The 26,169-nt window shown below is 39.0% G+C and overlaps 1 protein-coding gene and 1 pseudogene across 2 annotated transcripts; one reads left to right on the forward strand and one right to left on the reverse strand.

The window, feature by feature from the left end:
- Positions 1-777: 777 nt before the first annotated feature.
- Positions 778-25,888, forward strand: LOC121886571 (poly(ADP-ribose) glycohydrolase). Of its 2 annotated transcripts, none has more exons than XM_042396661.1 (18): positions 778-856; positions 1,285-1,412; positions 1,485-1,573; positions 1,655-2,412; positions 2,855-2,977; positions 3,343-3,429; positions 3,712-3,786; positions 8,316-8,408; positions 9,524-9,678; positions 12,739-12,818; positions 12,935-12,995; positions 15,026-15,101; positions 16,435-16,582; positions 20,656-20,734; positions 21,231-21,339; positions 23,289-23,394; positions 24,505-24,633; positions 24,853-25,888. In XM_042396661.1, exons 2-18 carry the CDS (start codon positions 1,297-1,299, stop codon positions 25,026-25,028), a joined length of 2,460 nt encoding a protein of 819 aa, XP_042252595.1. In that variant the 5' UTR covers positions 778-856; positions 1,285-1,296; the 3' UTR covers positions 25,029-25,888. The 2 variants fall into 2 exon arrangements, with proteins under 2 accessions (XP_042252595.1, XP_042252594.1); XM_042396660.1 differs by having other exon boundaries at positions 809-1,191.
- Positions 13,002-15,019, reverse strand: LOC121886573 (annotated as a pseudogene).
- Positions 25,889-26,169: the final 281 nt, after the last annotated feature.

Raw genomic sequence — 26,169 nt, forward strand, 5'->3', positions numbered from 1 at the left:
CCACAAGCATCATCGTGCCTTTCATACTCAAACAGAATACGAAAGTGTGAGCTACATAATATACATAGAACAAATAAACACACACTATCTCACTGTATGACATCAACACAAAACAACGAATACACGTTACTTATCGCTGATTATTTAAAAAACAAAACAAAAAACAAACAAAAAAACAGCTCATAGAAAGACTGCGTGCTCTTACTTTGAAAGCGGAAATGACACCATCAGCAGGCCATCACTTGCTATCCGAAAATGACCCAGAGTGATACTCGGACTGCATGGATATATAATAAGAGTTTATGATACATCCATATCGGACTGGTGGAAAGTTTGTTTCAAAACTCCCTGTGTGTAAAAAGCAAATCCACACGCGTAGAACTGAGATCCACAAATGTTTTTTCGATTCACAAATAAAAACTGAGTTCACAAATGCCTGTTGGAAAGTTGTAAATGTTAGGAAGATATTCACAAATGCTTTTCATTTTATTTGTAGATTAATTTAATGTATTCATATATATATATATATATATATATATATATATATATATATATATATATATATATACATTATTTGTGGAATTTGTTTGTGTATTTGCAGCGCAAAATATTGATGATGTGCGTTTACAAATCTTTTTTTGTGGAAGGTGTTTGTATTAAAGATTACACATTTATACACAGATTGTCGATCTGTTCACACAAATAATTATGGAACAAATCTCAATCCATACAAAAATTGTTTGGGTCTTTGTTGCTTTTCAGGATCAAAGGTGCTCGAGACGTGGAAATATCGCGTTATCTTGTCGTCGTTACGTGACTCCCGCGAGGAAGTGATTTGACGTTGAACCAAACAGCGGTATTTACATTTTAGCCAGAAGTAGCTCGTTTAAAGTTGCACTTTGCGTATTAAGCTTCAGTAAAGTACAACAGATGTTCTCAAATTGTAATTTGAAGCTCTTTCTATTAGACAACTGTGACATACAATAGTTGTTTGACAAACCAGGTTCTTTTTTGGTCGGCACGGTGATGCCCAAAGCTGGTTAGCATATAAGCTAACTAGGTTAGCTACGTTTGGCTGACAGTATTTTCTAGAGGGTCTGTCAACCTACTGTTGGACAACAACTAGCGTACATTACGACATAAGTCAAAAGTCTGAATAATAAAATACAAAACATTCTCATACATCATTAGGTACTTAGTTAATTAATTACTTAATTTAGTCACATAGCAACACGGGTAGTTATGTTCCTAACCAAAGCACCGGTGTGTGCTTTCTTGCAATAGATTGTGTTATGTATGGCTGTATACCATATATTGAGATTTGCTCACCTGTTGAAGAAAGGACTGCCCCAGAAACAAATCTGGACAAGACGAAATAACACCTCCCTTGTGGTGTCAGCGCAGGTTGTATTGTGAGTATACACGGTTTGTCATGTTTAAACTGTCTCAAAAGGGCATGTCTCATGTGTTGCCTTCTTCTGTAGAATGACTGCACTGACAGACTTTGAACCTTTAGCAAAGAGACTCAGGGTTGAAACCAGTGCCCCAACGTCCACTTCATCTTCTCTCCAAGGTAATTTGGATATATACAAGCTATTGGCTTCTTTTCAATAACCTCCTTGCATGTAAAACAAATGTTTTTCTTGTTCTCCAGGCCCATCTATATGCATTCAGAACAGAGATAATGAGACAGTAGATCAAGAAAGGAGACAAAACAACTCAGAGACAAAAATGGATATACGGCCAAAGACTGGAGCAGCTGGTTTGCGAGGTGTAAAGACAAAAGGTTCCCATCACAAAATCGGCCCCAGACAGCAACAGAAGTTTAGAAATACTCTTGAAAAATGGTTGGTGAAGCCCAAAAATACCCCAAGTACAGCTGAAGTCTTCCAAACTGAAGAGGATGTAGAAATGATTGATGGCAGTGGCTTTCAAAGCTCCTCATCTCAATCTCTGGACTACCAAAATGCTGAAAAACCCGCAGTCTCTGACTCAGATGAAGAAACCCAACCCTTAACACCACAAGACCTGGAGGAAGACAATTTTGTGTCACCAGCTTTGAAGGATACTGCAGAAAGTGGGCTTACGCAGACACTGACCCACAGTGATGGTGGTTTAGAAGAACAAGAAATGGAGTCGTGCTCAGCAAGTTCAGAGGGCTCTGTCAAACAAAATACCAAAATAACAGACTTCTTTTCAGGGACCTCATCACTACGCTTACCTTTGAGACAGGGCAGGCCAAATAAGTCTCCAGAGAAAGGAGATGCAAAGAAGGAAACTACCTCCGCTGATGACGAGCCTGAAGTCACCTGGTTAGGGACGCCAATCAGTGAGCTGAAAAGAATGCCTGAATGTGGCAGACCATTTCCTCCACTGAAGGATGTCCCTGGCCTGCATACTGTGATGATAAGGGTTTGAAAAAATCTTTCTTTTCTGTACTATTAACAGTACTTCAGGTGATTAAGCCATGGAAATGTACAGTAATTTCATAGGCCAACCTGATGTCCTTGAAGGTTTCTGCAAAGACTAGGAAGAGATTTTTGTCATCTTCATGGTGAAAGTGGCAAATTACGTTTCCAGTCAACAATTCTGAATGTTATATAGATTAAACAACTACACTTAGATCATAAAATTGTTTTTGTAGTTTAGGTCAGTAGTTGGATAGTAGGAGGATATTTTTTATGACTTTAAGGATGATTTGTAAGCATGCCATGGTACGGCAACAGGTCTTTAATGTGATGATTATTCTTGAGTTTCTGACAGATCTATGTTTTATTGTCAATAAGACCATTTGGTTCGCACACTGGTATTGCATTAACTAATACCATCTGTTTTCATTCACTTCTATTGACAGACAGACCTTCTTCAGCGTGTTAAAGTTCCTGTTCCATATCCTGCTAAGTTTATGGATACTTGGGATGATGTCCATGTCAAATTGCCCTGTTCTAATAGTAACCTGTTTCCTGTACAAGATGAGGTAATGATCCATGTGTTTACAGACCTATCAGTAACAATTGTAGTCATGATTATTAAAATACATGATGACTGTTTTTCATTGCACAGATTGCACACCAGGTGGCTCAGTGATTTAATATTGGTCATCTAAACAGTGCAATCACAGCAGCTGTCTACATCCACTTTTCATGCCTCAAATCTGTGTGTGTACAAATGAAATGCCACAGTATGAAAATGATTGGCATCAGAGACAAGGCACATATTAAATTATTGCATGAAATCACTGCACGAAAAGAGGAACACCAACACAGCATTATTATTCTTTGCATACAACAAGCTGAACAGAATTCACCCTGCAGAGAGCTGACTAAATTTTTGCTTCCACAGGAAACAAGAGAGCTGCAGAATAAGAGTCGGTGGGAGCTGATCACTGAAACTTTGTCCAAGAAATTTATGAGTCCACATGAGTTGAAGGCAAGTTTCAAATCTCTGTTCTTCATTGACAAGACAATGCATTTCACCTCATAAAACAAGGGGCACAGTGCAGTATAATTGCTGTTTCCAGACTTTGCCATAAGATGGCGTCATGAGCTTAGGAACTGAGAGGGACACAGTCTCTCTGCTGTAGTCAGAATTTGGATCTTTTGACAATTTGCTTGTTGTTTTAATACACATATATAGTATTTGTGACTTAAAATTCTGATTGATTTTGATTGTCACTTAAGTAACATGATTATTGATTTTGTTTTTTTACAGAATGCAGTATTGAAATATTGTGCTTCACATGCCAAGAAATGGGACTTCACAGCATTACATTTGTACTGCACTAAGGTAAACAACACACATGTCTATTATGATTACTGTTTCTTTTATGAATATGAATAAATCCAGAAGTAGTGAATTGAGTTTCTTTTGTTCCCAAAAAGTATTTCTATAGAGGAGTCATTGAATTAATACTGCCATGTGGACATGTAAACACAGATGGACACTCAAGTTGAAGATGTTAAAGGATTAGCTGTTGGCTAATGAAACATTAACTGTCCAATCATGACACTTGATTGCCCAACAGAAGGCATCGTAAATCAATGTTGCTGCCGCTCACAGAGCTCAGAGGTCAAAGAAAGTGCATGAGGCTCATTAGTAGAATGGAAGACACAGTTAAGCAGATGTCTCATTTGACACCAGATTATATGTGACTTGGCATGTACAGTATTTTAGTGGTATTGGAAATCAGTATAGATGGATTGTAGGTCTAATATCTTCATACTTTCAGGCACCATGAGTGACAACTGCAACATGTTTGATAATTCAAGGTGTAATATTTCTGCAAGACAAGGATTGTCCTTAGATTTTTGGTTAGACTCTGGTAGCATGTACTCTATGTTTCACTTTCATCGTGGCTTAAATTTTCTAGTATTTTTGTTTTGCTACTGCAACTAAATATAGCAATGAACTTCCTTTACATATACAGTATAATAAGCCTTTCTTATAGTGTGTCTTAAGTCAAAGACAAATTCACATAGCTCTAAACTCCTGTTTTAGCTCTGGCCATTTTGATTTTTATGGAATTAAACAAAATACTAAATGTGATATAAATGTTAACTGTTAGTTAATGATTTAACAAAATGAAAAAATGTGGGATGGAAGACATGATGTATGTGACAAATAGGACTAAGAGGTAAAAAAATAATAATTCAAACCATGTGACATCCTAAATGAAATTAGCAAGTATATATGCAATTGTTTTTCTCCATATAATGAGTGTGCTACCTATATCTTATTTACATTTACTGTTTTATTTCCATTTTCTTACTTTGTAGCACGTCACAGTATATGAACATGTGCACTTTAGCACTATTCTTTATGATTTATTAATATAATATTTTTATTATTGATTTTCACCCTAAAGCTAAGAAAATCTTCCCTTTTGAAAAAGAAAGAGTTGGCCTTAAATTCCCCCTTAAAACATGGGCTTTACATGAATGAATCAAGCTATGTTTAAACCGGGCGGCACAGTGCCTCACAGCAAGAAAGACCCGGGTTTGAACCCCGGCCGTCCCAGGTCTTTGTGGAGTTTGCAAGTTCTCCTCGTGTTTGCGTGGGTTTGCGCCGGATGCTCCAGTTTCCTCCCACCATCAAAGACATGTATGTTAGGGTTAATACTCCTGTCAGTGCCCCTGACCACTGGCACTGGCAAATAGAACTGGAGTTTCTGAGCGCTGCACTGTAGCTGCCCATTGTCCTGGTGTATAAACTGGGTTAAATGCAGAGGACAAATTTCGTTTCAATGTATGTGGCTGTTGAGAAATTAAAATAAAGAAAGAAATCTTAAAACACACTGAAACAACTGTTTGAGTTAAAAATACCCTTGTTGAGGGGCTGTGGCTCTTCTTCAGTTGTTATATGATCATTGTAGACATGATAGTCTGTTTGGTTCTCCCTCTGATGTCCTCTCATCTCCTGCCTGACAGTAGACACCCAAGTCATCTGAACCATTAGTTAGAGCAGCACAGTACTGAGGCCAGTGTGTTCTGTATTATTATAATTTATGTCATAAATCTTGCTCACAGTTGACTGAATGCAATAAATTTGTATATATTTTATCTTCTTGTGTAGACCGGACATCTGGCCATCTGGCGTTCAGATTAAGTTTGTATTTTAAATGTGTTTATGTGATTTTTTTTTTTTTTTTTTTACTGTCCTCAGCTAAGTCATTTTCTTTACAGATCAAGGGGAAAATAGGCCTGAGTTACATCATGATGGCCAGAACACGGTTGGTTCATTGGTCGTTGCTCAGAGTTGTCAGTGTCTTCTCCAGCCCTGTTTAAAGGCCATCCATCATCTGTGGTCTTGATGCACTCTGCGTCATCCTGTGTAGAGAATCAGGGAGGGCTGTACTGTCTGTCTCATGAAGCGCTGGGAATATTCCATTTGGAGAGAATGGGCTGTGCTGTGACATGAATGTTGATATAAAAAATCTTTCCTGAGCTTGTAAGAAGAGACAAATAATAGGCTTTATTTTCCTTATGGTAAGGGACCCCTCACCCGCTCTGTGCTGCATGGCATCATCTAGAATACATCAGCTACACGTTTTTATGATATCCCACATCTCAGGAAAAAAAAAAATACATGGAACCTTTTTTTTTTCCCATGGATGCCAGTATGTCAAATGTGTTTCTGTCATTTTGAACAAAAACAGAAATTGGATTTCACACAGGAGAATGTTGCAGCCCTTCAGAGGCAAAGTGGGAGTCTAGAAAAATAATTTAATCTTTTGCCAAAAGGTCACATTTAGTAACTTGTCAGAAATGAAAATGGCTGACATTAGAGAATGCTTTACTCCACCCTTATACTGTTGAATCAATTGTGTACCGTATGTATGTCATAAATCATGTTAGAATGGGAAATTTATTAGATAAAATCTGAACATGTTGAGAGGCTTTAGCCATAGGCCAAATTTTATTGTTGTCAAGTCTACTAAAATGGAAACATTAATTTATGTCAGACTGCAAAACATCCATGTACTAAAATTGAGTTAGATTTTATTTTATTTGTGTGCCACATGATTTATAGCCGATTACATCATACGATATTTGATCACCAACTGTTTTGTTGATTGAAGTGAAGATAAGTCAGTATCATTAATGATTTCACATGAAACTGTAAAACTTGTGAATGTATGGGTGCCTTTTTGACCATGAAGTAGTAAAAAAGAAAATATGCAAATTGGTTTTCATGTTGGGCAGTTGCAGGTAACTTTTAATAAGTTTAATACATGTGATTGTATCTCACACAAAATGCACTTGCTTCATTTATACTCTGTTATTACAGAGTTGACACACACCATTCCTCATAACGAAGACTGTTTTATGCTTGTACCCCTTCTAGATTTATTCAGAGCTTGACTAAGTAATGAATCTATATTTTAATAGTCTGGTATGCTGTATAAATGCAGTTGCAATTGGGCTGTATTTATCTGCAATACATTGATGGAAAGCTGCTCGTATAACCCACAGAATATTGTGTTGGTGTTTGTTAACACATTAAATTTTTAAGAACCAATCACAGAGGATCTAATGCTACACAAGTAAAATGGGAATGGGTAAACAATGCAATGTAATGTACATTTTTAATTTTGTTACCCATGAAGATGCCAGATTGGTGACACTGTAGTAGGAGGGTTTTGAGTGTCAGAGAAAAGTAGAGTATGAATGGCATAGAGTGACGGGCCAGGCACCTTCATTGAATATTCATCTCAGCACGCACACCTTATGAATAACAGAAAAGCTGTTGATGGACAGCATCAGTTTTGTTGAGTTTTCTTTCACCAGTCCAACCAGTGCCGTATTTATGGTTACGAGCACGCCAAGTGTTTTATTTTTACATGGTCACACGTCTACAGATGCAGTCAAGCAGATTGCTTTATTGCTCGGACCTGTGGGGAATAGGAACAGGAGCGTGAGGTGTTGTGTTAAATCTGTACGGGAGCTCTTGTTTCTCACTACCCACACCCCCGCGTCTTGCTTGATTACTTTGTCAGTTTGTTGTGATGTACAGACCTGTATCAAGTCATACAGAGAGTTAGTCTGGTTGATTTGATGCACTGCTTGTGCTGATTTAAAGAGCTTGGCTTATACTACCTCAGCTATATCCACCGCCTCGCCCTGTCAAGTGCCTTCATTTATTACGCCCATAGGAGCAGTTTATGATGTCAACCAGGTCATTACTTATGACAGTGTTTAGTCAGGCTTCCTTTGCCATAATATAAATGTCCTAGGCTAAATCACCAGTCAAGGCTCCTTGTCCTGGGAACACACTGTCCCTTCTGTTTCAAATGCTTGGTCATTTGCATTTCTTCCAGGAAGACTGTTTAATCAGCTGGCATGGCCGTATAACCTTGATGAAATTGTTCTGTGATTGATCATTCTGACATTTGGTAGCCATTCTGGGTGTAAATATGGGTAGTATATATTTTATGTTAGTCCACTTAGGCACTGGTGTGGATTAATTGATGGTTGGTGTGTTACTTTAATATTTGGTTCTGGTGATATTATAAATGAATTATCCAACTAAAGGTAGATGTATTATGTAATATGAAGCCATACAGTATCTGTCACATTCATTTAAATCTTTCATGCATGGTATTTTAGCTTTAGCAGTGTAATTTTAGTTATTCAGAGTATAGTGAATGCTGCCTTGTCCCGAAAATTGTACATATATTCTAACATTTTGATATTTATCAGCACTGTTCATTTTTATCTCTCTGTCTCAAACTAATCAGTCCAAACAGCTAATAATGTCACAGCTGAGTTTTGTGGCAAAAACAACAAACATAAACAGATCTTCTTCCTCTCTCCAAGGTCCTGGAGCCTGATGCTGCTGAACATCTGTTTAGCTCCCTGCTGCCAGACATGGTGCAATTAGCACTGAGAGCATCTGAGCTCTGTACCAAGGTAACAGCCATCACTAACCAATGGACACTGACTCACTGGTCTGTGACAAAGTAGATCACCGCAGCAGGTTGATCCCAAAGGTCACAACATGACAAATAATCTTGTGAAATGGTAGTAAAATGGTGAGGTCAAGGCACGTAGCTATTGATGGTCATTTGTTGGATGTTTTATAGGCTTTTTGGTCATTTGGTTCTTTGGCGTGTGGATGATGAAGAGCAATGTGTGTGTTAGCAGTCTCATTAAGAAGGTTTTTGTGTATTAATTTGGCTGAGCAGCCGGTAAACTTTTAATTAATTTTACATAAATGTATTCCTACCTTGGTTATTTCAACACTCAAAGTGGATCGCACAAGTTAAAGAATTACCAAAGCAAGCAGATTTTTGCTTAAACTATGCATGGATGCATGAAACTCAGTGTCATAGGCCATCAACATTAAATATCACTATACACATGAGTGGAATAGAAAATTATGTATGTTGAAGTGTAAGACTTGCTTTTTCTCCTCTTCTCACAACTAATTTGATACCACTAGAAAATTAATATAATAATTGATGCAGGGGATTGGCTAATAGAATAGCATCTATTATTTAATTGATAGAAAATTGAGTAGCTGGCCTGAAATCAACTTCTATTGATTGTGTTGGAAACCGAATGGGTTCTCTCATTGCTGATTTACTACAACATAAAACGTGTTTAACAGCTTGGTAAGTGAATTCAGTTTGTTGAATAGTATTGGAGAACTTTAAGTAAGAATAACACATCATTATTGCTGTGTTGTTCATAAATTTGAACATTTTGGCCATGCAACTTGTATCCAAACAATCAAGGAGTTTTCCTGTTGGTCTGTTGTCTTCATTGAACATGCTCTCCCCATGGTCAGTACAGATTTACTTATACACATGTGTTGTTTATTTATAAACCCATAGCCTTTATTGGGAGTATGGATCACTTAAGAACATGGATGGACCTTGATTGTAATTATGATGGCTGATTCCAGAAGGGCAGAGTGGTGCCAAATAAGTACATTTATGCAACATACTTCAACGTCTCATTTGGCAAATTGACAAAACAAATGATTTTGACCTTCCTCAATTGTACCTCTGTTCCTCCTCTAGCCGATACCCCTCCTCAAGGAAGGCATGAACCACTCCATCACCATGTCTCAGGAGCAGGTGGCATGTCTGCTCGCCAACGCCTTCTTTTGCACCTTCCCCCGACGCAACTCCAGAAAGACTGAGTACTGCAACTACCCAGACATCAACTTCTTCAGGTAATGTAGGAACGTGGGTTGTTTCACACGTGATATCTAAAGTTACATAATCCGGTTGTTAATGGTGAGAGGACGGTGTCGTGACAACTAGCTTCAATTCCATGAGGGGGCACTACTGTATATGCTTTCGTCACTAATAATTTTATCTTCTGGCTGCATATTAGAGCAAACAACATTTAAACGGTTGACTCATTACACATGAGCAAACATTACCTTATAACAAGAGTATATTGATGAGAGGAATCAGTCTGAGTCATTTGAAAACTGATTTTACTGCTCATTACACTTAGTGCAGAGCAGATCTTTCATTTAGCCTGCTCTGCCCTCCAGAACCACCTGTTTCGATTTTATCTGTAGGGCCCCCACACTATTGTTTACAAAATAAGTTGTTAATCAGTCTTGTGCATCCTGTCTCATAAGGCAGGTACTCATTTGTACTTATTGGGGAAATGCTTAGATACATTCCATCATTTTATGACAGGGTGCTGCGATTTCGACTTTTCACTGATTAAGTCTGAATGACAGTTAGGGTACCTTTTATCAAAACCTAATAGATTTTCTTTGTAATACACAGGCTTTAACAAAGATCTGTTATACAGTCCTATCTGTTCACATTTCATACTTCTGGATATATATTTACATTGATTCATTGACCTCTGGTTTAGGGCTGGGCAATCAATCGAATTTTCAATTACAATTTTGACTTCCAACGATTATGAAAACTAGATAATCGAGATAAAACAATTATTGTGCTGCATTCTGTTTGGCAATGATGCTCTTGTTTTGTCTTGTGTTATAAATCCAGAGCACCCCTTTCCTTTACAGCAGTGCACTTTTGCCCCTCTCTAAAAGCCTGAACAACCTGCCTCCACAGGCTGACTGACAGCAGAAATGTACTGAACCAGAATAATTTTCATGTTGGCTCCATGGGAAGAAATGGACAGTGTTTGTATCTATTGTATCTATTGATTCATTGATATTATTTCCTCGCCCAACGTAGCGAGGGAGGGGAATCAAGCTCACAGACAGACTGGGAGCCTTGATCAATCAATGTAGATGCAGTTAATAAGTTCAAAACACATATACAGACAGAAACAGACAGGGAGGGTAAAAAAAAACCAAAAAAAAAACGCAGGGGATCTCCATGAGACCCTCGGAGTCAGTGTGGATTGATAAATTTAATACAATGGAAATGTTTCTGTTCCGTGAATCAATGAGTAATCGTGTTAAATAATCATGATCTCAATATTGACCAAAATAATTGTGATTATGATTTTTGCCATAATCAAGCAGCCCAACAACAACTCAACAGTTAGTTGGTCTATGGGACTTGTCAGTTTTACCAGATCAATAAATATCCTTTCTTCCAAACCTTTAACTTCCAAAACATCAAATATGACTAATAGGAGGATCTATTTTTTTGTAGTCTCTGCAAGCTTTCACTGTGGAGATTGTTTGGGTGGTGTAATGCAAAATCAGTCTGCAGATCACTGCTCAGTCATGTCCCCCATCTCTGTTGGCATCACAGTGTAATTACCTAAATGGAGGAGGGAATTAGATTAACATTGACTCAGATGACTGCTTTGACAATGGAGAAGGCCATTGGCTTTTTGCAGATGGTTGTAACAGCGTTCAATTGCATCAGTATTTCATTCACATAAAGGTTTTGCTGTGATTTGAAAGGAAAACTGCTGCTGTCTTTTCTCTTTTTCATTAAATGTTGTCCTTATTTTTATATTTGTTTTAAATATATGTGAAATCCATTTTTTTCCTCCCCGCATTATTTCACAGGATAAGTAAAGGAAATAAAACAAAGCTGTAGACATTCTTTTATCTCTGCAGAATAATTATTTGCATTGAGATGAAACAGACTGTTTTTGTCTTTTTTTTGGCTTGTTTGATAGTCGCCTCTATCATTTGAAGTATTCTTCAGCAACTTATTCATTTACCATGAAGTGCATTTAACAGAAACCATTTGCAAGCTGAATTTTCCAGTTTTTTAAGAAATGTTTTCTTGTGCTGATGATGCAGAAACTCTGCCATCATACATACTGTAGTCACTTATACCCTTTCCCTGAGTTACATCATAGCTTTTTGCACATCTATGGGGGGTGTATTGATATTATATAATTGTGTATTAATTCTTCCTTCCCCAAAGGCCACATTGCGGTCTGTTACTAAAAGCCTGCTCTCACCAGTGTCTAGCCTAAGTTAAAGACAGTTTGCCCTGAAGACTACATGACGCACAATTGTTTCTACTGGCCACACTGGAAAAAAAAGAGAAATGAATGCAAGAGTTGACTTTGATGAATGAGTTTCTCTGCCCCTGAAGGGCTTTCAGTGCATCAAGCTTTTGTCATTATTTCATTTCCCTCACATGAAATTTCTTTCTCTTCATGATGGCATGTGGGGTGGGTAGTGGAGTTCTTTATAGAGTTTGCTGGAGAGGGAGATGGTGGGCTTAATGCTGTGCATTCAAACCCGCCCACTGCACCTCACTACTAGCAGCTTTGTGTGTATGTGTGTGTGTGTGTGTGTATTATTTTTCAGGGGGAATTGACCTTTTGCTTCCTGAGGACAGTGTTGTTTAAAAGGGACACAGGACTTCTTAATGTATCCCCAAGGAGGGGGCGCTGGTTCCCTCTCTATTGCTTTTTTTTGTGTGAGTGCTGTGAAGTGGCACATGAGTGTGACTCTGTGATGGCAAGCCCGAGGCAACTCCATTGTCGTAACAGCGAAGGAGCTCCTACATAATCGGCTAGTGGCTGAAAGGGAAGCTGAGTGAGAGATGAACTAATTCATATCAAAACTTAAAGCATGACTGAACTCACATGGCCAAAGTGGAGGTCTTGTGTCTCTACGGCACTGGTTATATTGAGTGTCATTTCTCCTGGTCTTGGCTGTAGCATTTTCATCGAAAAAGAGTTGGTAGTTGGCTGTGATGCCATGTATAAACCTCTTGTTTAAAAAGTATGTCTTTAATTTTTATAAGATGAACATAATATATAGTCTAATATCAACAATAATTGAATTAAATCAATAATCTCTCTTTGCCTACAGGCTGTTCGAGGGGTCCTCCTCAAAGAAGATTGAGAAGCTGAAAACTCTTATGTGCTATTTTAAAAGTATCACTGAGCAAAGTAGGTGTTTATATTTTAATTTCTTGAGTAACTTCAAATTTTGCAGCAATATAGTCTTATTGGTGTGAAGTAATACACAGTATTGACATTTCTTCTTTTCTTCTTTTGCTTTTCAGAGCCTACTGGTCTTGTAACATTCACAAGAAAAAGCTTGGATAAACCTCTAAATTGGAAAAGGTGACGTATATTGAAAACAATATTATTGCTATTAGTAGTACTATGTTAAATGATCTTCCAAAAATCCCTGCAGTGTGCTAAATCCAGTAGGTTGTTTGGAGGCAAGCAAAAATCCATTATCTTTTTTTGTAGTTTTTTCTTTTTTATTGTAAAGGCTCTGAAGCAAGGATGATGTTCTCTGATACATGTACAGTATATGTTGGTATGTTTCAAACCCTAAATACACATGAGGCCTTTTGTTCAGGTCTGGTGTTTCCAAAGTAAAGTCATATCTTGATCTGCTTCCCCACTGTCTGGATTTGCCTCTGCAAAACCTTTCCAGCATATACTGGTTTATTGATGTGTTTGAGTCTAAACATTCAGCTGATGGGGGGGAAAAGAGGGGCAGCCAAAAGTCCACAGTGCCAGAACTAAGCATGGACCCAGACGAGCATCTACAACATAAGACTTGGAAGCTTCTGTACCTTTGGTAGAGTGTGAAGGATCTGAATTCAAGCTCATAGGCATATTAAGTTCTTCTACACAGCTGATACGCACAAGTATTTTTTTTATTTTTGTGTTATAGACCAATATACAGAACAGCTGCTATGAATGTCTCAGAGAAGCTGTGCATTCTACATAAATGCAAAATCATGTGTGCGACGCAATATAGAGCTACTATTTATGTAAAATCATGATATCACAGTTACCTTTCTGCAGAGCAAATCTGTTCAGATGCAGCCATTCAGACAATAAAACTATCAGGTCATGTCCTCAAAGACACCACCTACATTTTCTAGATGTGAGATTGAAAATCTATGGTTCACTTGAAATGAATATAGGGTTTATGCAATATTGTGTTCACCTTTTATATGGCCGTCTAATAACATCAGCTCAACAATAGCAATAATAACGTCTAAACTTTAATTCAGGCAGTGACATCTTGGTTTTATAAGGCCGAGGCTAAAAGCGCAGAACCAATACACTGTAGAGTTGTACAGTGTAATGTGTTTGGAGCCTATATAGCATGTTCTCTGTAATAGAGGGGCTTTGTATCAAATAAAGACACTGAAACCTATTTAACCTGAAACCTATATAAGTGAAATAACTGACTTTATTGATAGACTTAACGAGGTAAGAATGCACTGAAAACTACACCATGTATTTGGGCAACAAAAAGCTGCTATACAAACAAAGCCACATGTGACATTTTGTCCGCTATATATGCCTGTTGCCTTAAATGACCTGTGTGTTTCAATGAATTGACAAAAAGATATCTCTAAATTAAATAAAAAAAACTTAGTTTCACAAGAAATAAAACATAAATGCCATTGTAACATCAATATATTGAGAACATACTGCTCATCTGATTGCTGAAGCGCTATATTAAACAGTAACAAACACTTTTTAGATGTGACTGTAGAGCGTGTGTGCATCTCAGATCTCTTTGAGGGTCTTGACCCTGTGGGTTTTCCAGCCAGTGAGGAGGCCAGCTGGCTTTGATGCTGGGCCTTCAACAGAGAGTAATACTCAGCCAGTTTAGGGTAACAAGAGTAGCAACAGTTGGAAGAACTGTCACATCTGCCAGTGAGAAGGGGGGTCCTGCCAGATGAGAGCCCGAGCCCAGCTTCTGCAGGTAACCCTCCCAAAGTTTGAGTTCAGCAGCCAGAGTTTCTCTTCAGAGCTGAGTCATGCTTCTCTCCTTCAGGGACAAGTTATAGTAGGTGACCGCAATGAATTTCTCATAGAATGTGAGACCCTCAAACATGTGTTGGTGCATCAGGGCGCGTTCTGCTAAGCTGCCTGGGAACAGTTTGTTCCCTTGGAACTTAAATTGACTCTCTAGGTAAAAACAGGCTGCAGAGGATTCATTCACAATATTGTCCCATGGGATTCATATTTATCACTTCCTGGGATTTGTTTTTTGGTTGTAGCCCTGCACGTTCTTCTCCGCCAGGGCTATCATCACCCTCCGGCAGGGAGGAGAGCCATGGTTTGGATTTGATCCATTGTCTCTTGATAACATAAGAACAATTTGCTCTTTGTTTCAGCTCAGAGACTCTTCTCACAAAACTCCACATTACATGCGAAGGGACCATTGAAGATGATGGACATGGAATGCTTCAGGTAAGAAACGGAGGTGGGGAAGTGCATCAGTAGTGTTCATTTGCAGAAAGACGACATGATGGTGTGGTTTAGAGGGACTTAACCTTTCAGAATCCTATTCTTTTGCTTGAAGGAGCTCTTGCTTTAAGAGATATTCTGCCTTGTCCCGTCCTCTTTTCCCTCTGTTGTAGTCAGTCACTGAGCCACCACATTCTGGAGTCTTTCACCCAGAATGCTTACTGCTGCTGAAAAGGCCTTTGAGGGAGTCTGTGACATGTCGGAGGGAGTGTGTGCTGGGACTGGGGTCGAGGCCTCTGAGCCTCCTCTGCTCTCTGTGTAGGCCATGCTTCCTGTACACTGTCAGAATGGCCCGCTCTGCCTTTCACCTTTTGTTTGCCTCCAGTTGCCACAAGCTGACAGTTGATGTGCACACATGACCAGCTCCGGGGCACGCTGCGGCCCGGATTGATGGATGCTCTGCAGGGGTGGAGGGGGGTGGGTGCTGACAGCCTGTCAAAGTAGACTTTGGAGGCTGGCTTGCTGTCCCAGAGTTGAGTGACCAGTTTGGGGAGATCTGCTCTCAGACTGCTGCTCACCCCTTTTGCAGCATCTTCCCGGGGTTGTGATGGGGTTGGTCTGGGCTGTCGACAGGCCAATGAGCAACAACTGTCAATCCTGAAATTGGAGGATTATACGTTCCACATGGTTGCTTTCTGACTAAAACAATAAGTCTGTGTCTGAGCTGAAACAATGAGATGCAAATTTTCTTTTGAATTTTAAACAGCAAATAAACAAGTAAATCAGTGTGACTCATAGATCTACTCACAGACTTAAAAGAATACAAGTAGCAAAAGATATCACAGGCATCAGTCAGCAGTCAATTTTACCAGCATGTTATGGCTGGAGGGAGATGTTTACTTTGGACCATAGGACTGCTGTCTTGTTGTGATATTTGCTACTAGCAGCAGCGCACTCAAGTGTTGCTCCTGGGGAGAGCTCATTTTGGCATGGGGGACAGATGTCAGAGTAATGCGATCACCTCAGGCCACCTTCCCAATCAGCTTGTCAGGGAATCTGTCACAAATAAAAGAAAAAGGGCTTAGACCTTTTCATGAGGTGTTTTCATCCTGTTTTCCAAGTTTGGGAACTAAAAATTTACACAACTTAAGAAAATGTTCATTTACTTTCATCTAGCTGTTTTGTTTTATAAGAATATGTGCATGTGAGAAATTTAGTTGATGCTTATTATCAACGTATGTGCAGTTCAAAATGAAAGATACTGTCTGCAAGGGTGTGCATGTTAAAGGTTTCATGGTGATTTTTTTCATTGTCAGTCATCTGTTTTGATTTGCAGGTGGATTTTGCCAATCGGTTTGTGGGAGGAGGAGTCACCAGTTCAGGTCTAGTTCAAGAGGAAATCCGTTTTCTGATCAACCCGGAGCTTATCGTTTCTCGCCTCTTCACTGAAGCCCTGGATCATAATGAATGTCTGATCATCACAGGTCAGTGATCCAAAAGTTTCCTCCAATAATATACACTGAAGGAATCCTAATCCGCAATTATTCATGATTTAGTCCGTTGATGCAGATCGGATCAATGATGCCCTGGGTTCACTTTTCTCATGCTTGACCTATAACTTGACAGAAGAAACATAGTGAGCATTACTAGTCACACACAGCATGGAGTACACATTGCAGACCTTCAATTTACCCCATCCTGGCTCAGCAAGAGGCCAAAGGATGTTTCTGGCAATTGCCTTGTTTTCTTGGATCTGTCCTTGTCGCACGTTTCCTTTTGATTGGCTGCAGAGGGGAGGCGCATCAGTCGGGAGCTGGGCTGTCCTGATTGCTCTGTTGGGTCTTTGTGTTGAGTAATTCCCACTGACTGTACCTGAGTATTGAGTGGTGGCAACAAACAAGGTTGGGACAGGCCAGTAGCACCAGTAACAAGAATCCCAGCAGGAGGCTGATGGCATCTGTCTGTTTTCTCTTCTTTTTTTTTTTTACCTATTTGTCTAGACTGTTGTAGCTGCTTGATTGCATTTGATGAAGACTTAAGAAAACTAGTGTTACGTAATATAGTAATAGCTATTTTATTTTAAATTTATTCTCTGTCTCATATTTATACACACATAAACGCACAAGAAAACAAAATAGACAGATACTTAAGTACAGCACAGTAACCCAACTTAAAGATTTCTGCAGTCTGAAGAAAGATGTAGGCTGAAGGTGCAGCTTATAATGCCTACCCCTTTAACATGCATTATGTTTGACCTCAAAAGTTAACTTTGAACAACAAACAGCCAGTCAAAATGGAAGGAGGCTACACAAATCCAGTTGTCATTCTGCAACAATAAATATAAATAAACAATACATATATCAAATCATTAACGTGTGGATTTTCAGCTTGGTTACTAAAAATCCTGACATCTGATTATTGAATATATCTAGTGAGCCCTTTATAAGTACGCCATGTCTGAATAAGTTTTATGGCTGACATGAATTAATAAATATATGCGAGAGAAAATGACCGCTCTTTCCATCTTCCCCCATGTTGCATTGCCTTTAAGTCCAAGCCTCTTGCACAATGTAGTAAAACCATCAAACTTGTCATTTAGGGGGGCGCTTTATAAAATCACATGACCTGACATAACCATCTCAATGTAGTCAGGTGGCCCTAAAGGTTTTCTTTGGTTGTTATGCTATGTTATATTATGCTATGGTTTCGTTAGAGTGCTGTATTAATGTTGTACAACTTCCAGTGTTCAGTTTAGTTTTAAATATTGATTCTCCTATTACAGATAATATCAGTATTTTATATTCTAATAAACACGAGTCCATGACGTGAACCATGGTTACGATGCAATCGTCCCTGACATTGCATAACAAGTGGGATGGATTAGAACAGGAAGTGAGGCACCAGAGGCTCCGCCCTCCCAATCACCAATCATACCGCTGCATCAGAGCGTCTCACTTTGGCCAAGTCACCTTCAGACTTCTGGCCAGCCATCTTGCTCTCTCCTCTCTCTCTACTTACACCACTTAACGTTATTACAGGGGCCCAGAATTAATTATAGCTGGAAGACCTGCCCAAGACCTGCTCCGCTAATGGACTCTTCCATTCCATCATCTTTATTAAACCCTGCCCGTATCTCGTGTCCCACCCCCCCCTCCTGTTAAAAAAGTCCAAGCCTTAGCTACATTGAGGCCGTGTGGTAAATCATATTACCCTGTGATGCATTTTGGCATACAGTAGGAAAGCTAATGGATCTTACCTCTGCACTGAAATTTGCAAAAGTGCCCAGGCTTAATTGAATTTTCCATGATTGCTAGATCTCTGGCTGCCATCGGGGCGGTCAAAAGTATAAATAGTATCAAGGGGAAGTCATATGATTTATTGATGGTAGTACTAACCAGAAAATGCGGTGCAAGCTTGACGCAAACGGGATGTAGTGACACAGGAAGATGTTTTTTGACTCTGCACAAAATCTTGTTTTGTCCTATTTATATATCAGTGTGGATAATAGTTGAGAAACGAGTGGTGGCGTTACACAGTGATATTTATAATTTGAAACCTTTTTGACAACATTTTATTGTATTTTTATGTTATTCCTGTTGCAGACACTATGCATTTTTAATTTCTTAAAGGTGAGGAACTGTTAGCCTCATTTGTTCTGATGCAAACTGTGACAATAATACAATTGTAAAGCTTCTTCAGCTACCCAGTTTATGAGATGCGCTTCTGACCTTTTCAAGACTCTGGGCCGCTACAAATATTTGACTCTTTGTTTTGATGTATTTACACATGAAAGGAATAACCCTCAGGAACATTGTGAATTATACCTGCGGATTTTTATGCAACCGATTTGTTATTTAGGAATAATTTCTGATATCCAGACACATCTTTCACAGGCCAAGATTGATCTGCCTCCCACTGCAAATAATTTAAAATGGCAAATGGGTTGCATGAAAAATCTAAAGCATAATTCATATTGTTCCTGAAGGTTGTTCCTTTCATATGCAAATATTGTTGATCATAGTTTGATATTTTTAGAGGACCAGTAAAGGTCTGGTGTATGCATAGTTTCAACAAGTCCTTCTAGGCTATCTGTGGTACCTTGTACTGAACTTAACATGCTTTACATTTTTATATCTAATTTGCAACATCACTAGAATATTTTAAACTCATGATATGTCTTTATCATTCATTGTTGTATTGATAAGATTTTAATCAACTTTGTAATTATTTAACACGTTGCCAACATACATTCTGTTTTCAACGTGTTTATTGTATTGTTCTGAGTGCACCAGTTTAATATTTTAGAAACTGTTTAGTGTTAATTCTGCCAACTCAGTCTGTGCATCTTATCAGACATTCTCCAAAAAGGGGTAGAGATTGTTTGCCTGTTGGCTGTTGTAATGCCTTAGTCAAACATTAAAGGTGTCAGCAGAATACTAATAATATACTCACATCAGGATTGCCACAGATACCATGGAGATATTGAAAAGCTCAAACAAAAAGGAGGTTCTGTTCTGTAAAAGCATTTAATTTAACCTCACATGGTGTTTTTCTCTGCCATGCTGCTGGGGCATCAACTGTGACTTGGCCAATTATAGACTTATATTGCTTTTTTACCCATGAGAATGTCTACACCTCAAAATCCAGAAGCTTCAATGGGACTGTAGCTCCCCAGCAGTAAAATGAAGAAATTTCTGATTCATCCATACTCAACTAAAGATATGTTTTGCTTATCTCTTTTTGTTAATGGCATACTGGTGAATTAGATTATGTACTTGAGTGTCTTACTCAGGCAGTGATTTTGCATCACTTAAAAAAAAAAAAAAGGCAGGCTGATTATTAGTGAAATGTCTGTCAAGTGGAGTGCACTCTAGAGATTCCCTCCCCCCGTGCACACCTCTTAATACCTGCTGACCAAGCCCCTGCTACTAATCACTTGGTTTATTCACTTTGCAGCTTGAAGCATCTCAGCGAGTGCTCTCGACAGCCAGGTACTAATGAGCGCTAATGAATGGGAAGTTAATTTGTGGCCTCATTTGTTTGACTGTGCTGTTGCTTCCCCAACCTCCATTCCCCCTTTTACAGGTGTTGAGTGTTCCCCTGTGGGTTGATGGTCAGGTGTGGTGGTCAGGGTGGGATAATAACTTGACCTTCCTCTTGTCAAGAGACAGCTGCTTCTGTTTCATCTGACAACATAAGGCAGAATCACTACCACCTCCCTCTGAAAACCTTTTGTTTTACAGTGAATCTTTCTATTTGTATTGTTGGAAGTCGATGCAAAATTTTCATTTCAGATAATTCTTTCTTTCTTTTTTTGCTGTTTTTTTGTTTATGTGTTTATTTGTGTAAATATTCAGATATTTAGAAGTACATTTAATGTGGATGTGTGTTATTAGTTGTACAGTATGGTATTTGCCACACAATTATTTTAGCACAATCTGTCCACCACTTAATAAAAACCTAATGGCAGTCACATCATAGTTTATAAAATCTCTGTCAAGTTTATTATGTTTAATATTCGCAGTGGTGTGTGACTGTCGCTGTTTGTAATTACCAGGCACACAGCAGTACAGTAAATACACGGGCTATGCGCAGACCTACCAATGGGACGGCAGCCATCAGGACACAACTCCAAGGTATTTATTGCACCTAGGTCCTTTAAACACATTAAAATAACTAAATGTTTAACTCCTTCATAATAATCCCTCCTTGCCATGCTAGTGGTGTGGCTCAAGGGAAGGCAATTTAAGTCAGTTGGTCCATGATCTTAAATCCAGACTAAAGTATCAACAACTGTAGGATGGACATCTGTCATGAGATTCATGGTCCCCAGAGGGTTAATCCTAATAATGACTTTGGTGATCTTGTGACTTTTCCTCTAGTGCCACAATGAGGTTGACATTTGTGGCTTTGAGTGAAATGTGTCAACAACTATTGATTTACTTTGATTTATGACCACATACCTGCAAAACTGACATCCCGATCAGCTTCGGCTACACTTTGCGTTTAGCGCTAATTAGCAAATTTGAGTATCACAAAGCTTTGTGTCAGGTTTTATTGACTTTATTTTGTGCACTAACACGGATGTAGTCAAGAGAAATTGTGCAAAACCATCTCTTTTATTTGTTCCAGAGATGACTGGCAGAGGAGATGCACAGAGATCGTGGCCATCGACGCCCTGCAGTTCAGGAACTTTCTTGAACAGTTTCGCCCAGAAAGAATCAACCGGGAACTCAACAAGGTTACCTTGAATGTTTTTGCTTCTTTCTCTTGTCTGTCTGTCTGGTTTCTTCACTCTGCACATCCTAAAACACGAGTGCTGGGTTGTGCCTTTTAGTTCTTGCGCTTGGCATTGGTGTGGATCTGTCATCAGTTTAGAAGAAACCACTTGTGAATAAAAACAATGTCAGCTCATTGCAAAAGCAGGGTTTAGAAACTGTTAAGTGAATGCTGCTTTAAGGGAAATTTTTAAAAGTGTTTTGTAGACAAATGAAGTTTGTATAATTTATGGCAGTGGAAGTGTGGGGGGCAATCTACAACTGCTCTTTGATGTTACGCTTTGATCTCACATATAGTCATGTCTATTTAAGAGTATATGGCTGCAATAATGTTATGTTTTAACTTTATTTATCATTTCACCTCATGTTTGGTTTGCAGATATTTAATGGCTTCACCGTCAATCCATTTGGTTGATGATTGAAAAACAATCTTATCACAAATGTCAGCTAAGATGACATTGACTCATGTTTATTCTTTTCAGATGAAATATTTGAGTTATAGACAAGTATCATTTGCCTGTAATGGAGACTGATGGATTGTCATGTTTGTAGAGAATAAGCTTAATTTCATTCATTACACTGTCCGTTAGGCCCAGAATGAATTTTAATGAACATTACTGACCTCAGGGCGATTAATCTCAATTATTAATTCCACATCACAGTTGGTTTTTTTTAATGTGAATCCTTCGGTAAATACAATTCTCCTCCCAGGCAGAGCTATCCATTTGTAATAGAAAAACAAGATGTTGATGTTGTCAAGTCCGCGGTCAGAAAGCTTGGAGGAGTTTGACAGCTCTTACAAGGATGTGAAGAATGCATCAACATGAAGATCAATCCTGTTTCGAATATTGTTCAGCTAACTGTCACATCTGCCCTTTCACAGGAAGAATTTATGACTGGTCAGGGGGAGGATGGGCACTTACAATTTATTTTCAGTATTCACTTAATTTCCCAGTGTGAAAATGAATGTGCAGAGCCCCTTCAGATGTTTCATTTAACATCTCCTGCTTTTAGAAATCATTTCTTATGTGACATACAACCCACCTGACACGTTGTCATGTCGAGCAATGAAACTGAGGGAAAGGGTACGAAGTTGCCAGATGACACAAAGTTAAAAATGTATTTTCAGCCAGGCCAACCACATCTTACTAACATGTATGTGTTCATGCATTGAAACAATGTGTCAAGCACAGGCCTGCAGGTGAATGGAATTACTTTGTCGCTTTCTATATTCAATTTACATTTGATAGTATGGAGACGCAGGCCTGGTTCTCATGAAGCATACCAGTGATCTGGAACAGTAAGGTGATCCCAAGACCTGAGGCTCATCAGAGCTGATTCCAGCTTTATGTACCAACTGACATATCATTCCCCATTTACTGGTGAATGGCTTGGCCTCATTTTGCTGACAACTTGATGTAAAGTCAACCCAGGAAAACCAGATTCATACACGTTTTTGATGACAAAAGGATTTTTCTTATTGTGAGGTGATAGCGGTGTCTGAAATCACTTCCTATATGCTAACTGGTGCATTTTATTTATTTTCCACCTGTGTCCAAATTCTGAATGTCAAGCTTATGCTCTCAAAAATTACCACAAATGAACAAAAAATAGTTCAATACTGCTAGAAATCCCATATTGCATTGTTTTTTTTTCTTTCAATTACAGTAATGCAACACTTCATAAGTTGCCAAAATGTCAATGTACTGCTTCTTTCTCAATGAACTCATTATAGAGTAAACTATTATATATTTACTATGTAGGGAATACTGACTGACTTATCTCTTAGAGTACTTGCGTATCTCCTTGGTATTATGAGTATTGTTTGAACAGAATACTTATCTTATCAAATTGTGTTTTGCTTCCTGTTGACATTACATTGATTAATTTGCTGCTCTTCATCTTTATTCAGGCTTACTGTGGTTTTGCTCGCCCTGATGAACAAAGCCAAAACCTTGCAGCGGTGGCGACAGGGAACTGGGGCTGTGGGGTTTTTGGGGGTGACACACGTCTGAAAGGTAAGTGCTGACGTAACGCTACTGTCAGTGGGGCTTGTGGAAAAATTAACTCAGATCATTGCCGCACACTTGGCAGTCTAAGCGGACTCTCTTCCTGATGTAACAGAATAAATTTCAGATTGAAAGGCTCCAGCAGATCAGTGTGGGCATCCATTTGTCTTCTGGGAATATACGTTCATTTACTTAAAGCCTATTCGTCGCCTTCCCCCTATCGATTAAATGACAAAGTTAATATGTTTCATTAATAGTGAAATTGATCGCCTGCTTTAGTCCATCAATCTGTTAGAGCACTCTGCCTGAGCCTTGTATCACTGTCACTGAGCAGGGAGCTTCAAGAGAGTTTATGCTAACAGATTGCAGTAGTTGCTTCTGCTTCTCACTTTCTACCCTGTGCCTGAAAACTATACACACACATACATGCATATTTGTTAATTAGCTGTAGCAATGTACTGTACAGCCCTCCATAGGCACAATCACCTACTGTCTGCTTAATGACATGCCTCCTGGAAAGAGCTTTGTAGTTCCAACACTGTTCTCCTCCCGGGTTTACCTTCTGTGGCCTCTTATATCCACCTGTTTTTAATTGTCAGATAATTTTTCAAGAAAGCAGTTGAAACAGGAGGGGAGAGAAACTGCTGAATTTTCAGCTTAGCCTTCCTCTGAAAATGTTGATTCAGTTTTGCTCGTTAACTTGCCACTGTCCCAACCTTCATTAATCAGCAGACATATTTCCAGTCTCTTAAAATATTCACAGCTCTCTGGGGTCAGACCTGGCCTCTCTTTGCAACTAATCCACAGTTCTCAGTGGGGGGGAGACCTATTCCCCCGATTACTTACCTTTTACTGTACAAGCAGAGAGAGGCAACGGCTGGTGCCGCTCACTTTTAATGGTGACATCAGCTGCTATATGATTAGTCAGACATCTGTATATTTAACCTTTTTTACAAATGAGAACAAGAGACATTCAAATTGTTTACACATTATGTAGTTTTTTTCACTCCTTAACTTCCTTTCATAAAAAGCCTTAAATTGCCAATCTCTATATTACATTGAAACAAATTTTATGTCACTCTCACTGTTGAGGTTTAACACAGGCTTCTTTCCCTCCAGCTCTGCTCCAGATGCTGGCAGCTGCCGAGGCGGGCCGAGACGTGGCCTATTTCACCTTTGGTGACAGCCAGCTCATGACAGATGTCCACAACATGCACTCTTTCCTCACTCAGAGGAACATCAGTGTCGGTGAGGCAAGCTACTTGTTTATGAGCAACTGCGCTTCTGCCTTTTTATTTTCTGTCTCGGGATTGCACTGCTAAGGATGTGATCCCGTGGAATAATGATATGATTAATAATGTTTTAGAATAATATCTCAGGATTTTTTTTGTATAATTATTGTTTCTGAAAACTTGTTCACATTTTCCACACTAGCCAACATGCACAATCTTCTTGTCTCTGTCACAGGGGAGGTGTATGATCTCCTGGGGCAGTACTATAGCTCAGTATGCAAGAGCTGCCTCAGTCGGCGCCCTGACGTCAGCCTGTACTCCTTCATCTACCAACAGGTCAGCTCCTCCCTATCGCCCAATGACTCCGACGGGGGCTCAGCCGGACAGACCGTCCCCACAGACTGCCATTAAGGTCAGGTGGCCGATGAGTCACTGTGCCTCGCCTTCGGAAAACGAAACACTTACCGAATTAAAACATTCTCAGTCTGCCTTTATAGCTTTATTTTTATCTTTTTTTTTTTGGACAGACTTTTAATTAATAGTGGTGGATCTAACAAATAACGTCTGGCAGCCAAAAATGACAATCTGGCATGCAGATCCTTTCGAAAGCAACTGAACTGCAGGGGGTGATTAGTTATGACCTTGTCTGGCGCTGCAGTCCAAACTGTGTTCATTTTGCCGCTGCTGGTAATATGCCGATGGACTGAGCTTCAATACGATGCAATTGTGATTTTAATGGTGAAGCAAAGGTTGCCATCCATCTTCTGGGTTTGTCATTGTTGCCTTTTTTTACACCCACACATATCCAGCTTAATTGAATTGGCTGCCAGAAATCAAGTTAAAGGAAAAGAATAACAAGAACGGGGTTTAGAAAGCTTGGAGCGCTCTCAGGAAAAGGGTTTGATTTAAAGAGCAGCCTAGATCTTTAGGAAATAATCTTGAGTCCATGAATACATTTTTTTGGGGTTCTTGCTGTATGTGGTGGGTTTTCCAATGAATCCAGTTCCACTTAAAATATTGATTTGATTTGTTTGTTTCTGTATTTTACAGTTACAGCCTTACTGTTGTATAGCTACACATGAATGAAAATGAAGGAATCTTCTGACAGATTTTGTTTTTCAAACAGCCTGAATAAAATAATAAAATCAATAAAAAAAAAACAGTTTTATGTAAATGTAATATTCAGAGTTTCAGTATTGCTTATATTTCATCCTGAAGTATCGTTTGAATGGAGCCACAAATGTAAGGAATACATCTCTGAACAACCACTATGAAGGCTTCTTGTCCCATTGATGTTACAGGCAAAATGAGTTTCTATACAGCCTTGCCATTTATCTTTGCCCAGCTATTGCTTCACCCTTTCTCTCACAGTTTAATAAGGTCATACCTTTTATATAAACTGTACATGACACCTCATTAAGTAAAGAGTAGATCATAGTACATCCAGTCAGAGACGAGAGTCAGGCAGAGGGGCTCCTGTGTGATTTCTCTCTGTCTGTCGGACAAAACACAGCTTCATTTGCATCGAGAAGAAGCTGCATGGCGCACGTTA

This window comes from Thunnus maccoyii, chromosome 20 (assembly GCF_910596095.1).
Source record: "Thunnus maccoyii chromosome 20, fThuMac1.1, whole genome shotgun sequence".
NCBI classification, from domain to species: domain Eukaryota; kingdom Metazoa; phylum Chordata; class Actinopteri; order Scombriformes; family Scombridae; genus Thunnus; species Thunnus maccoyii.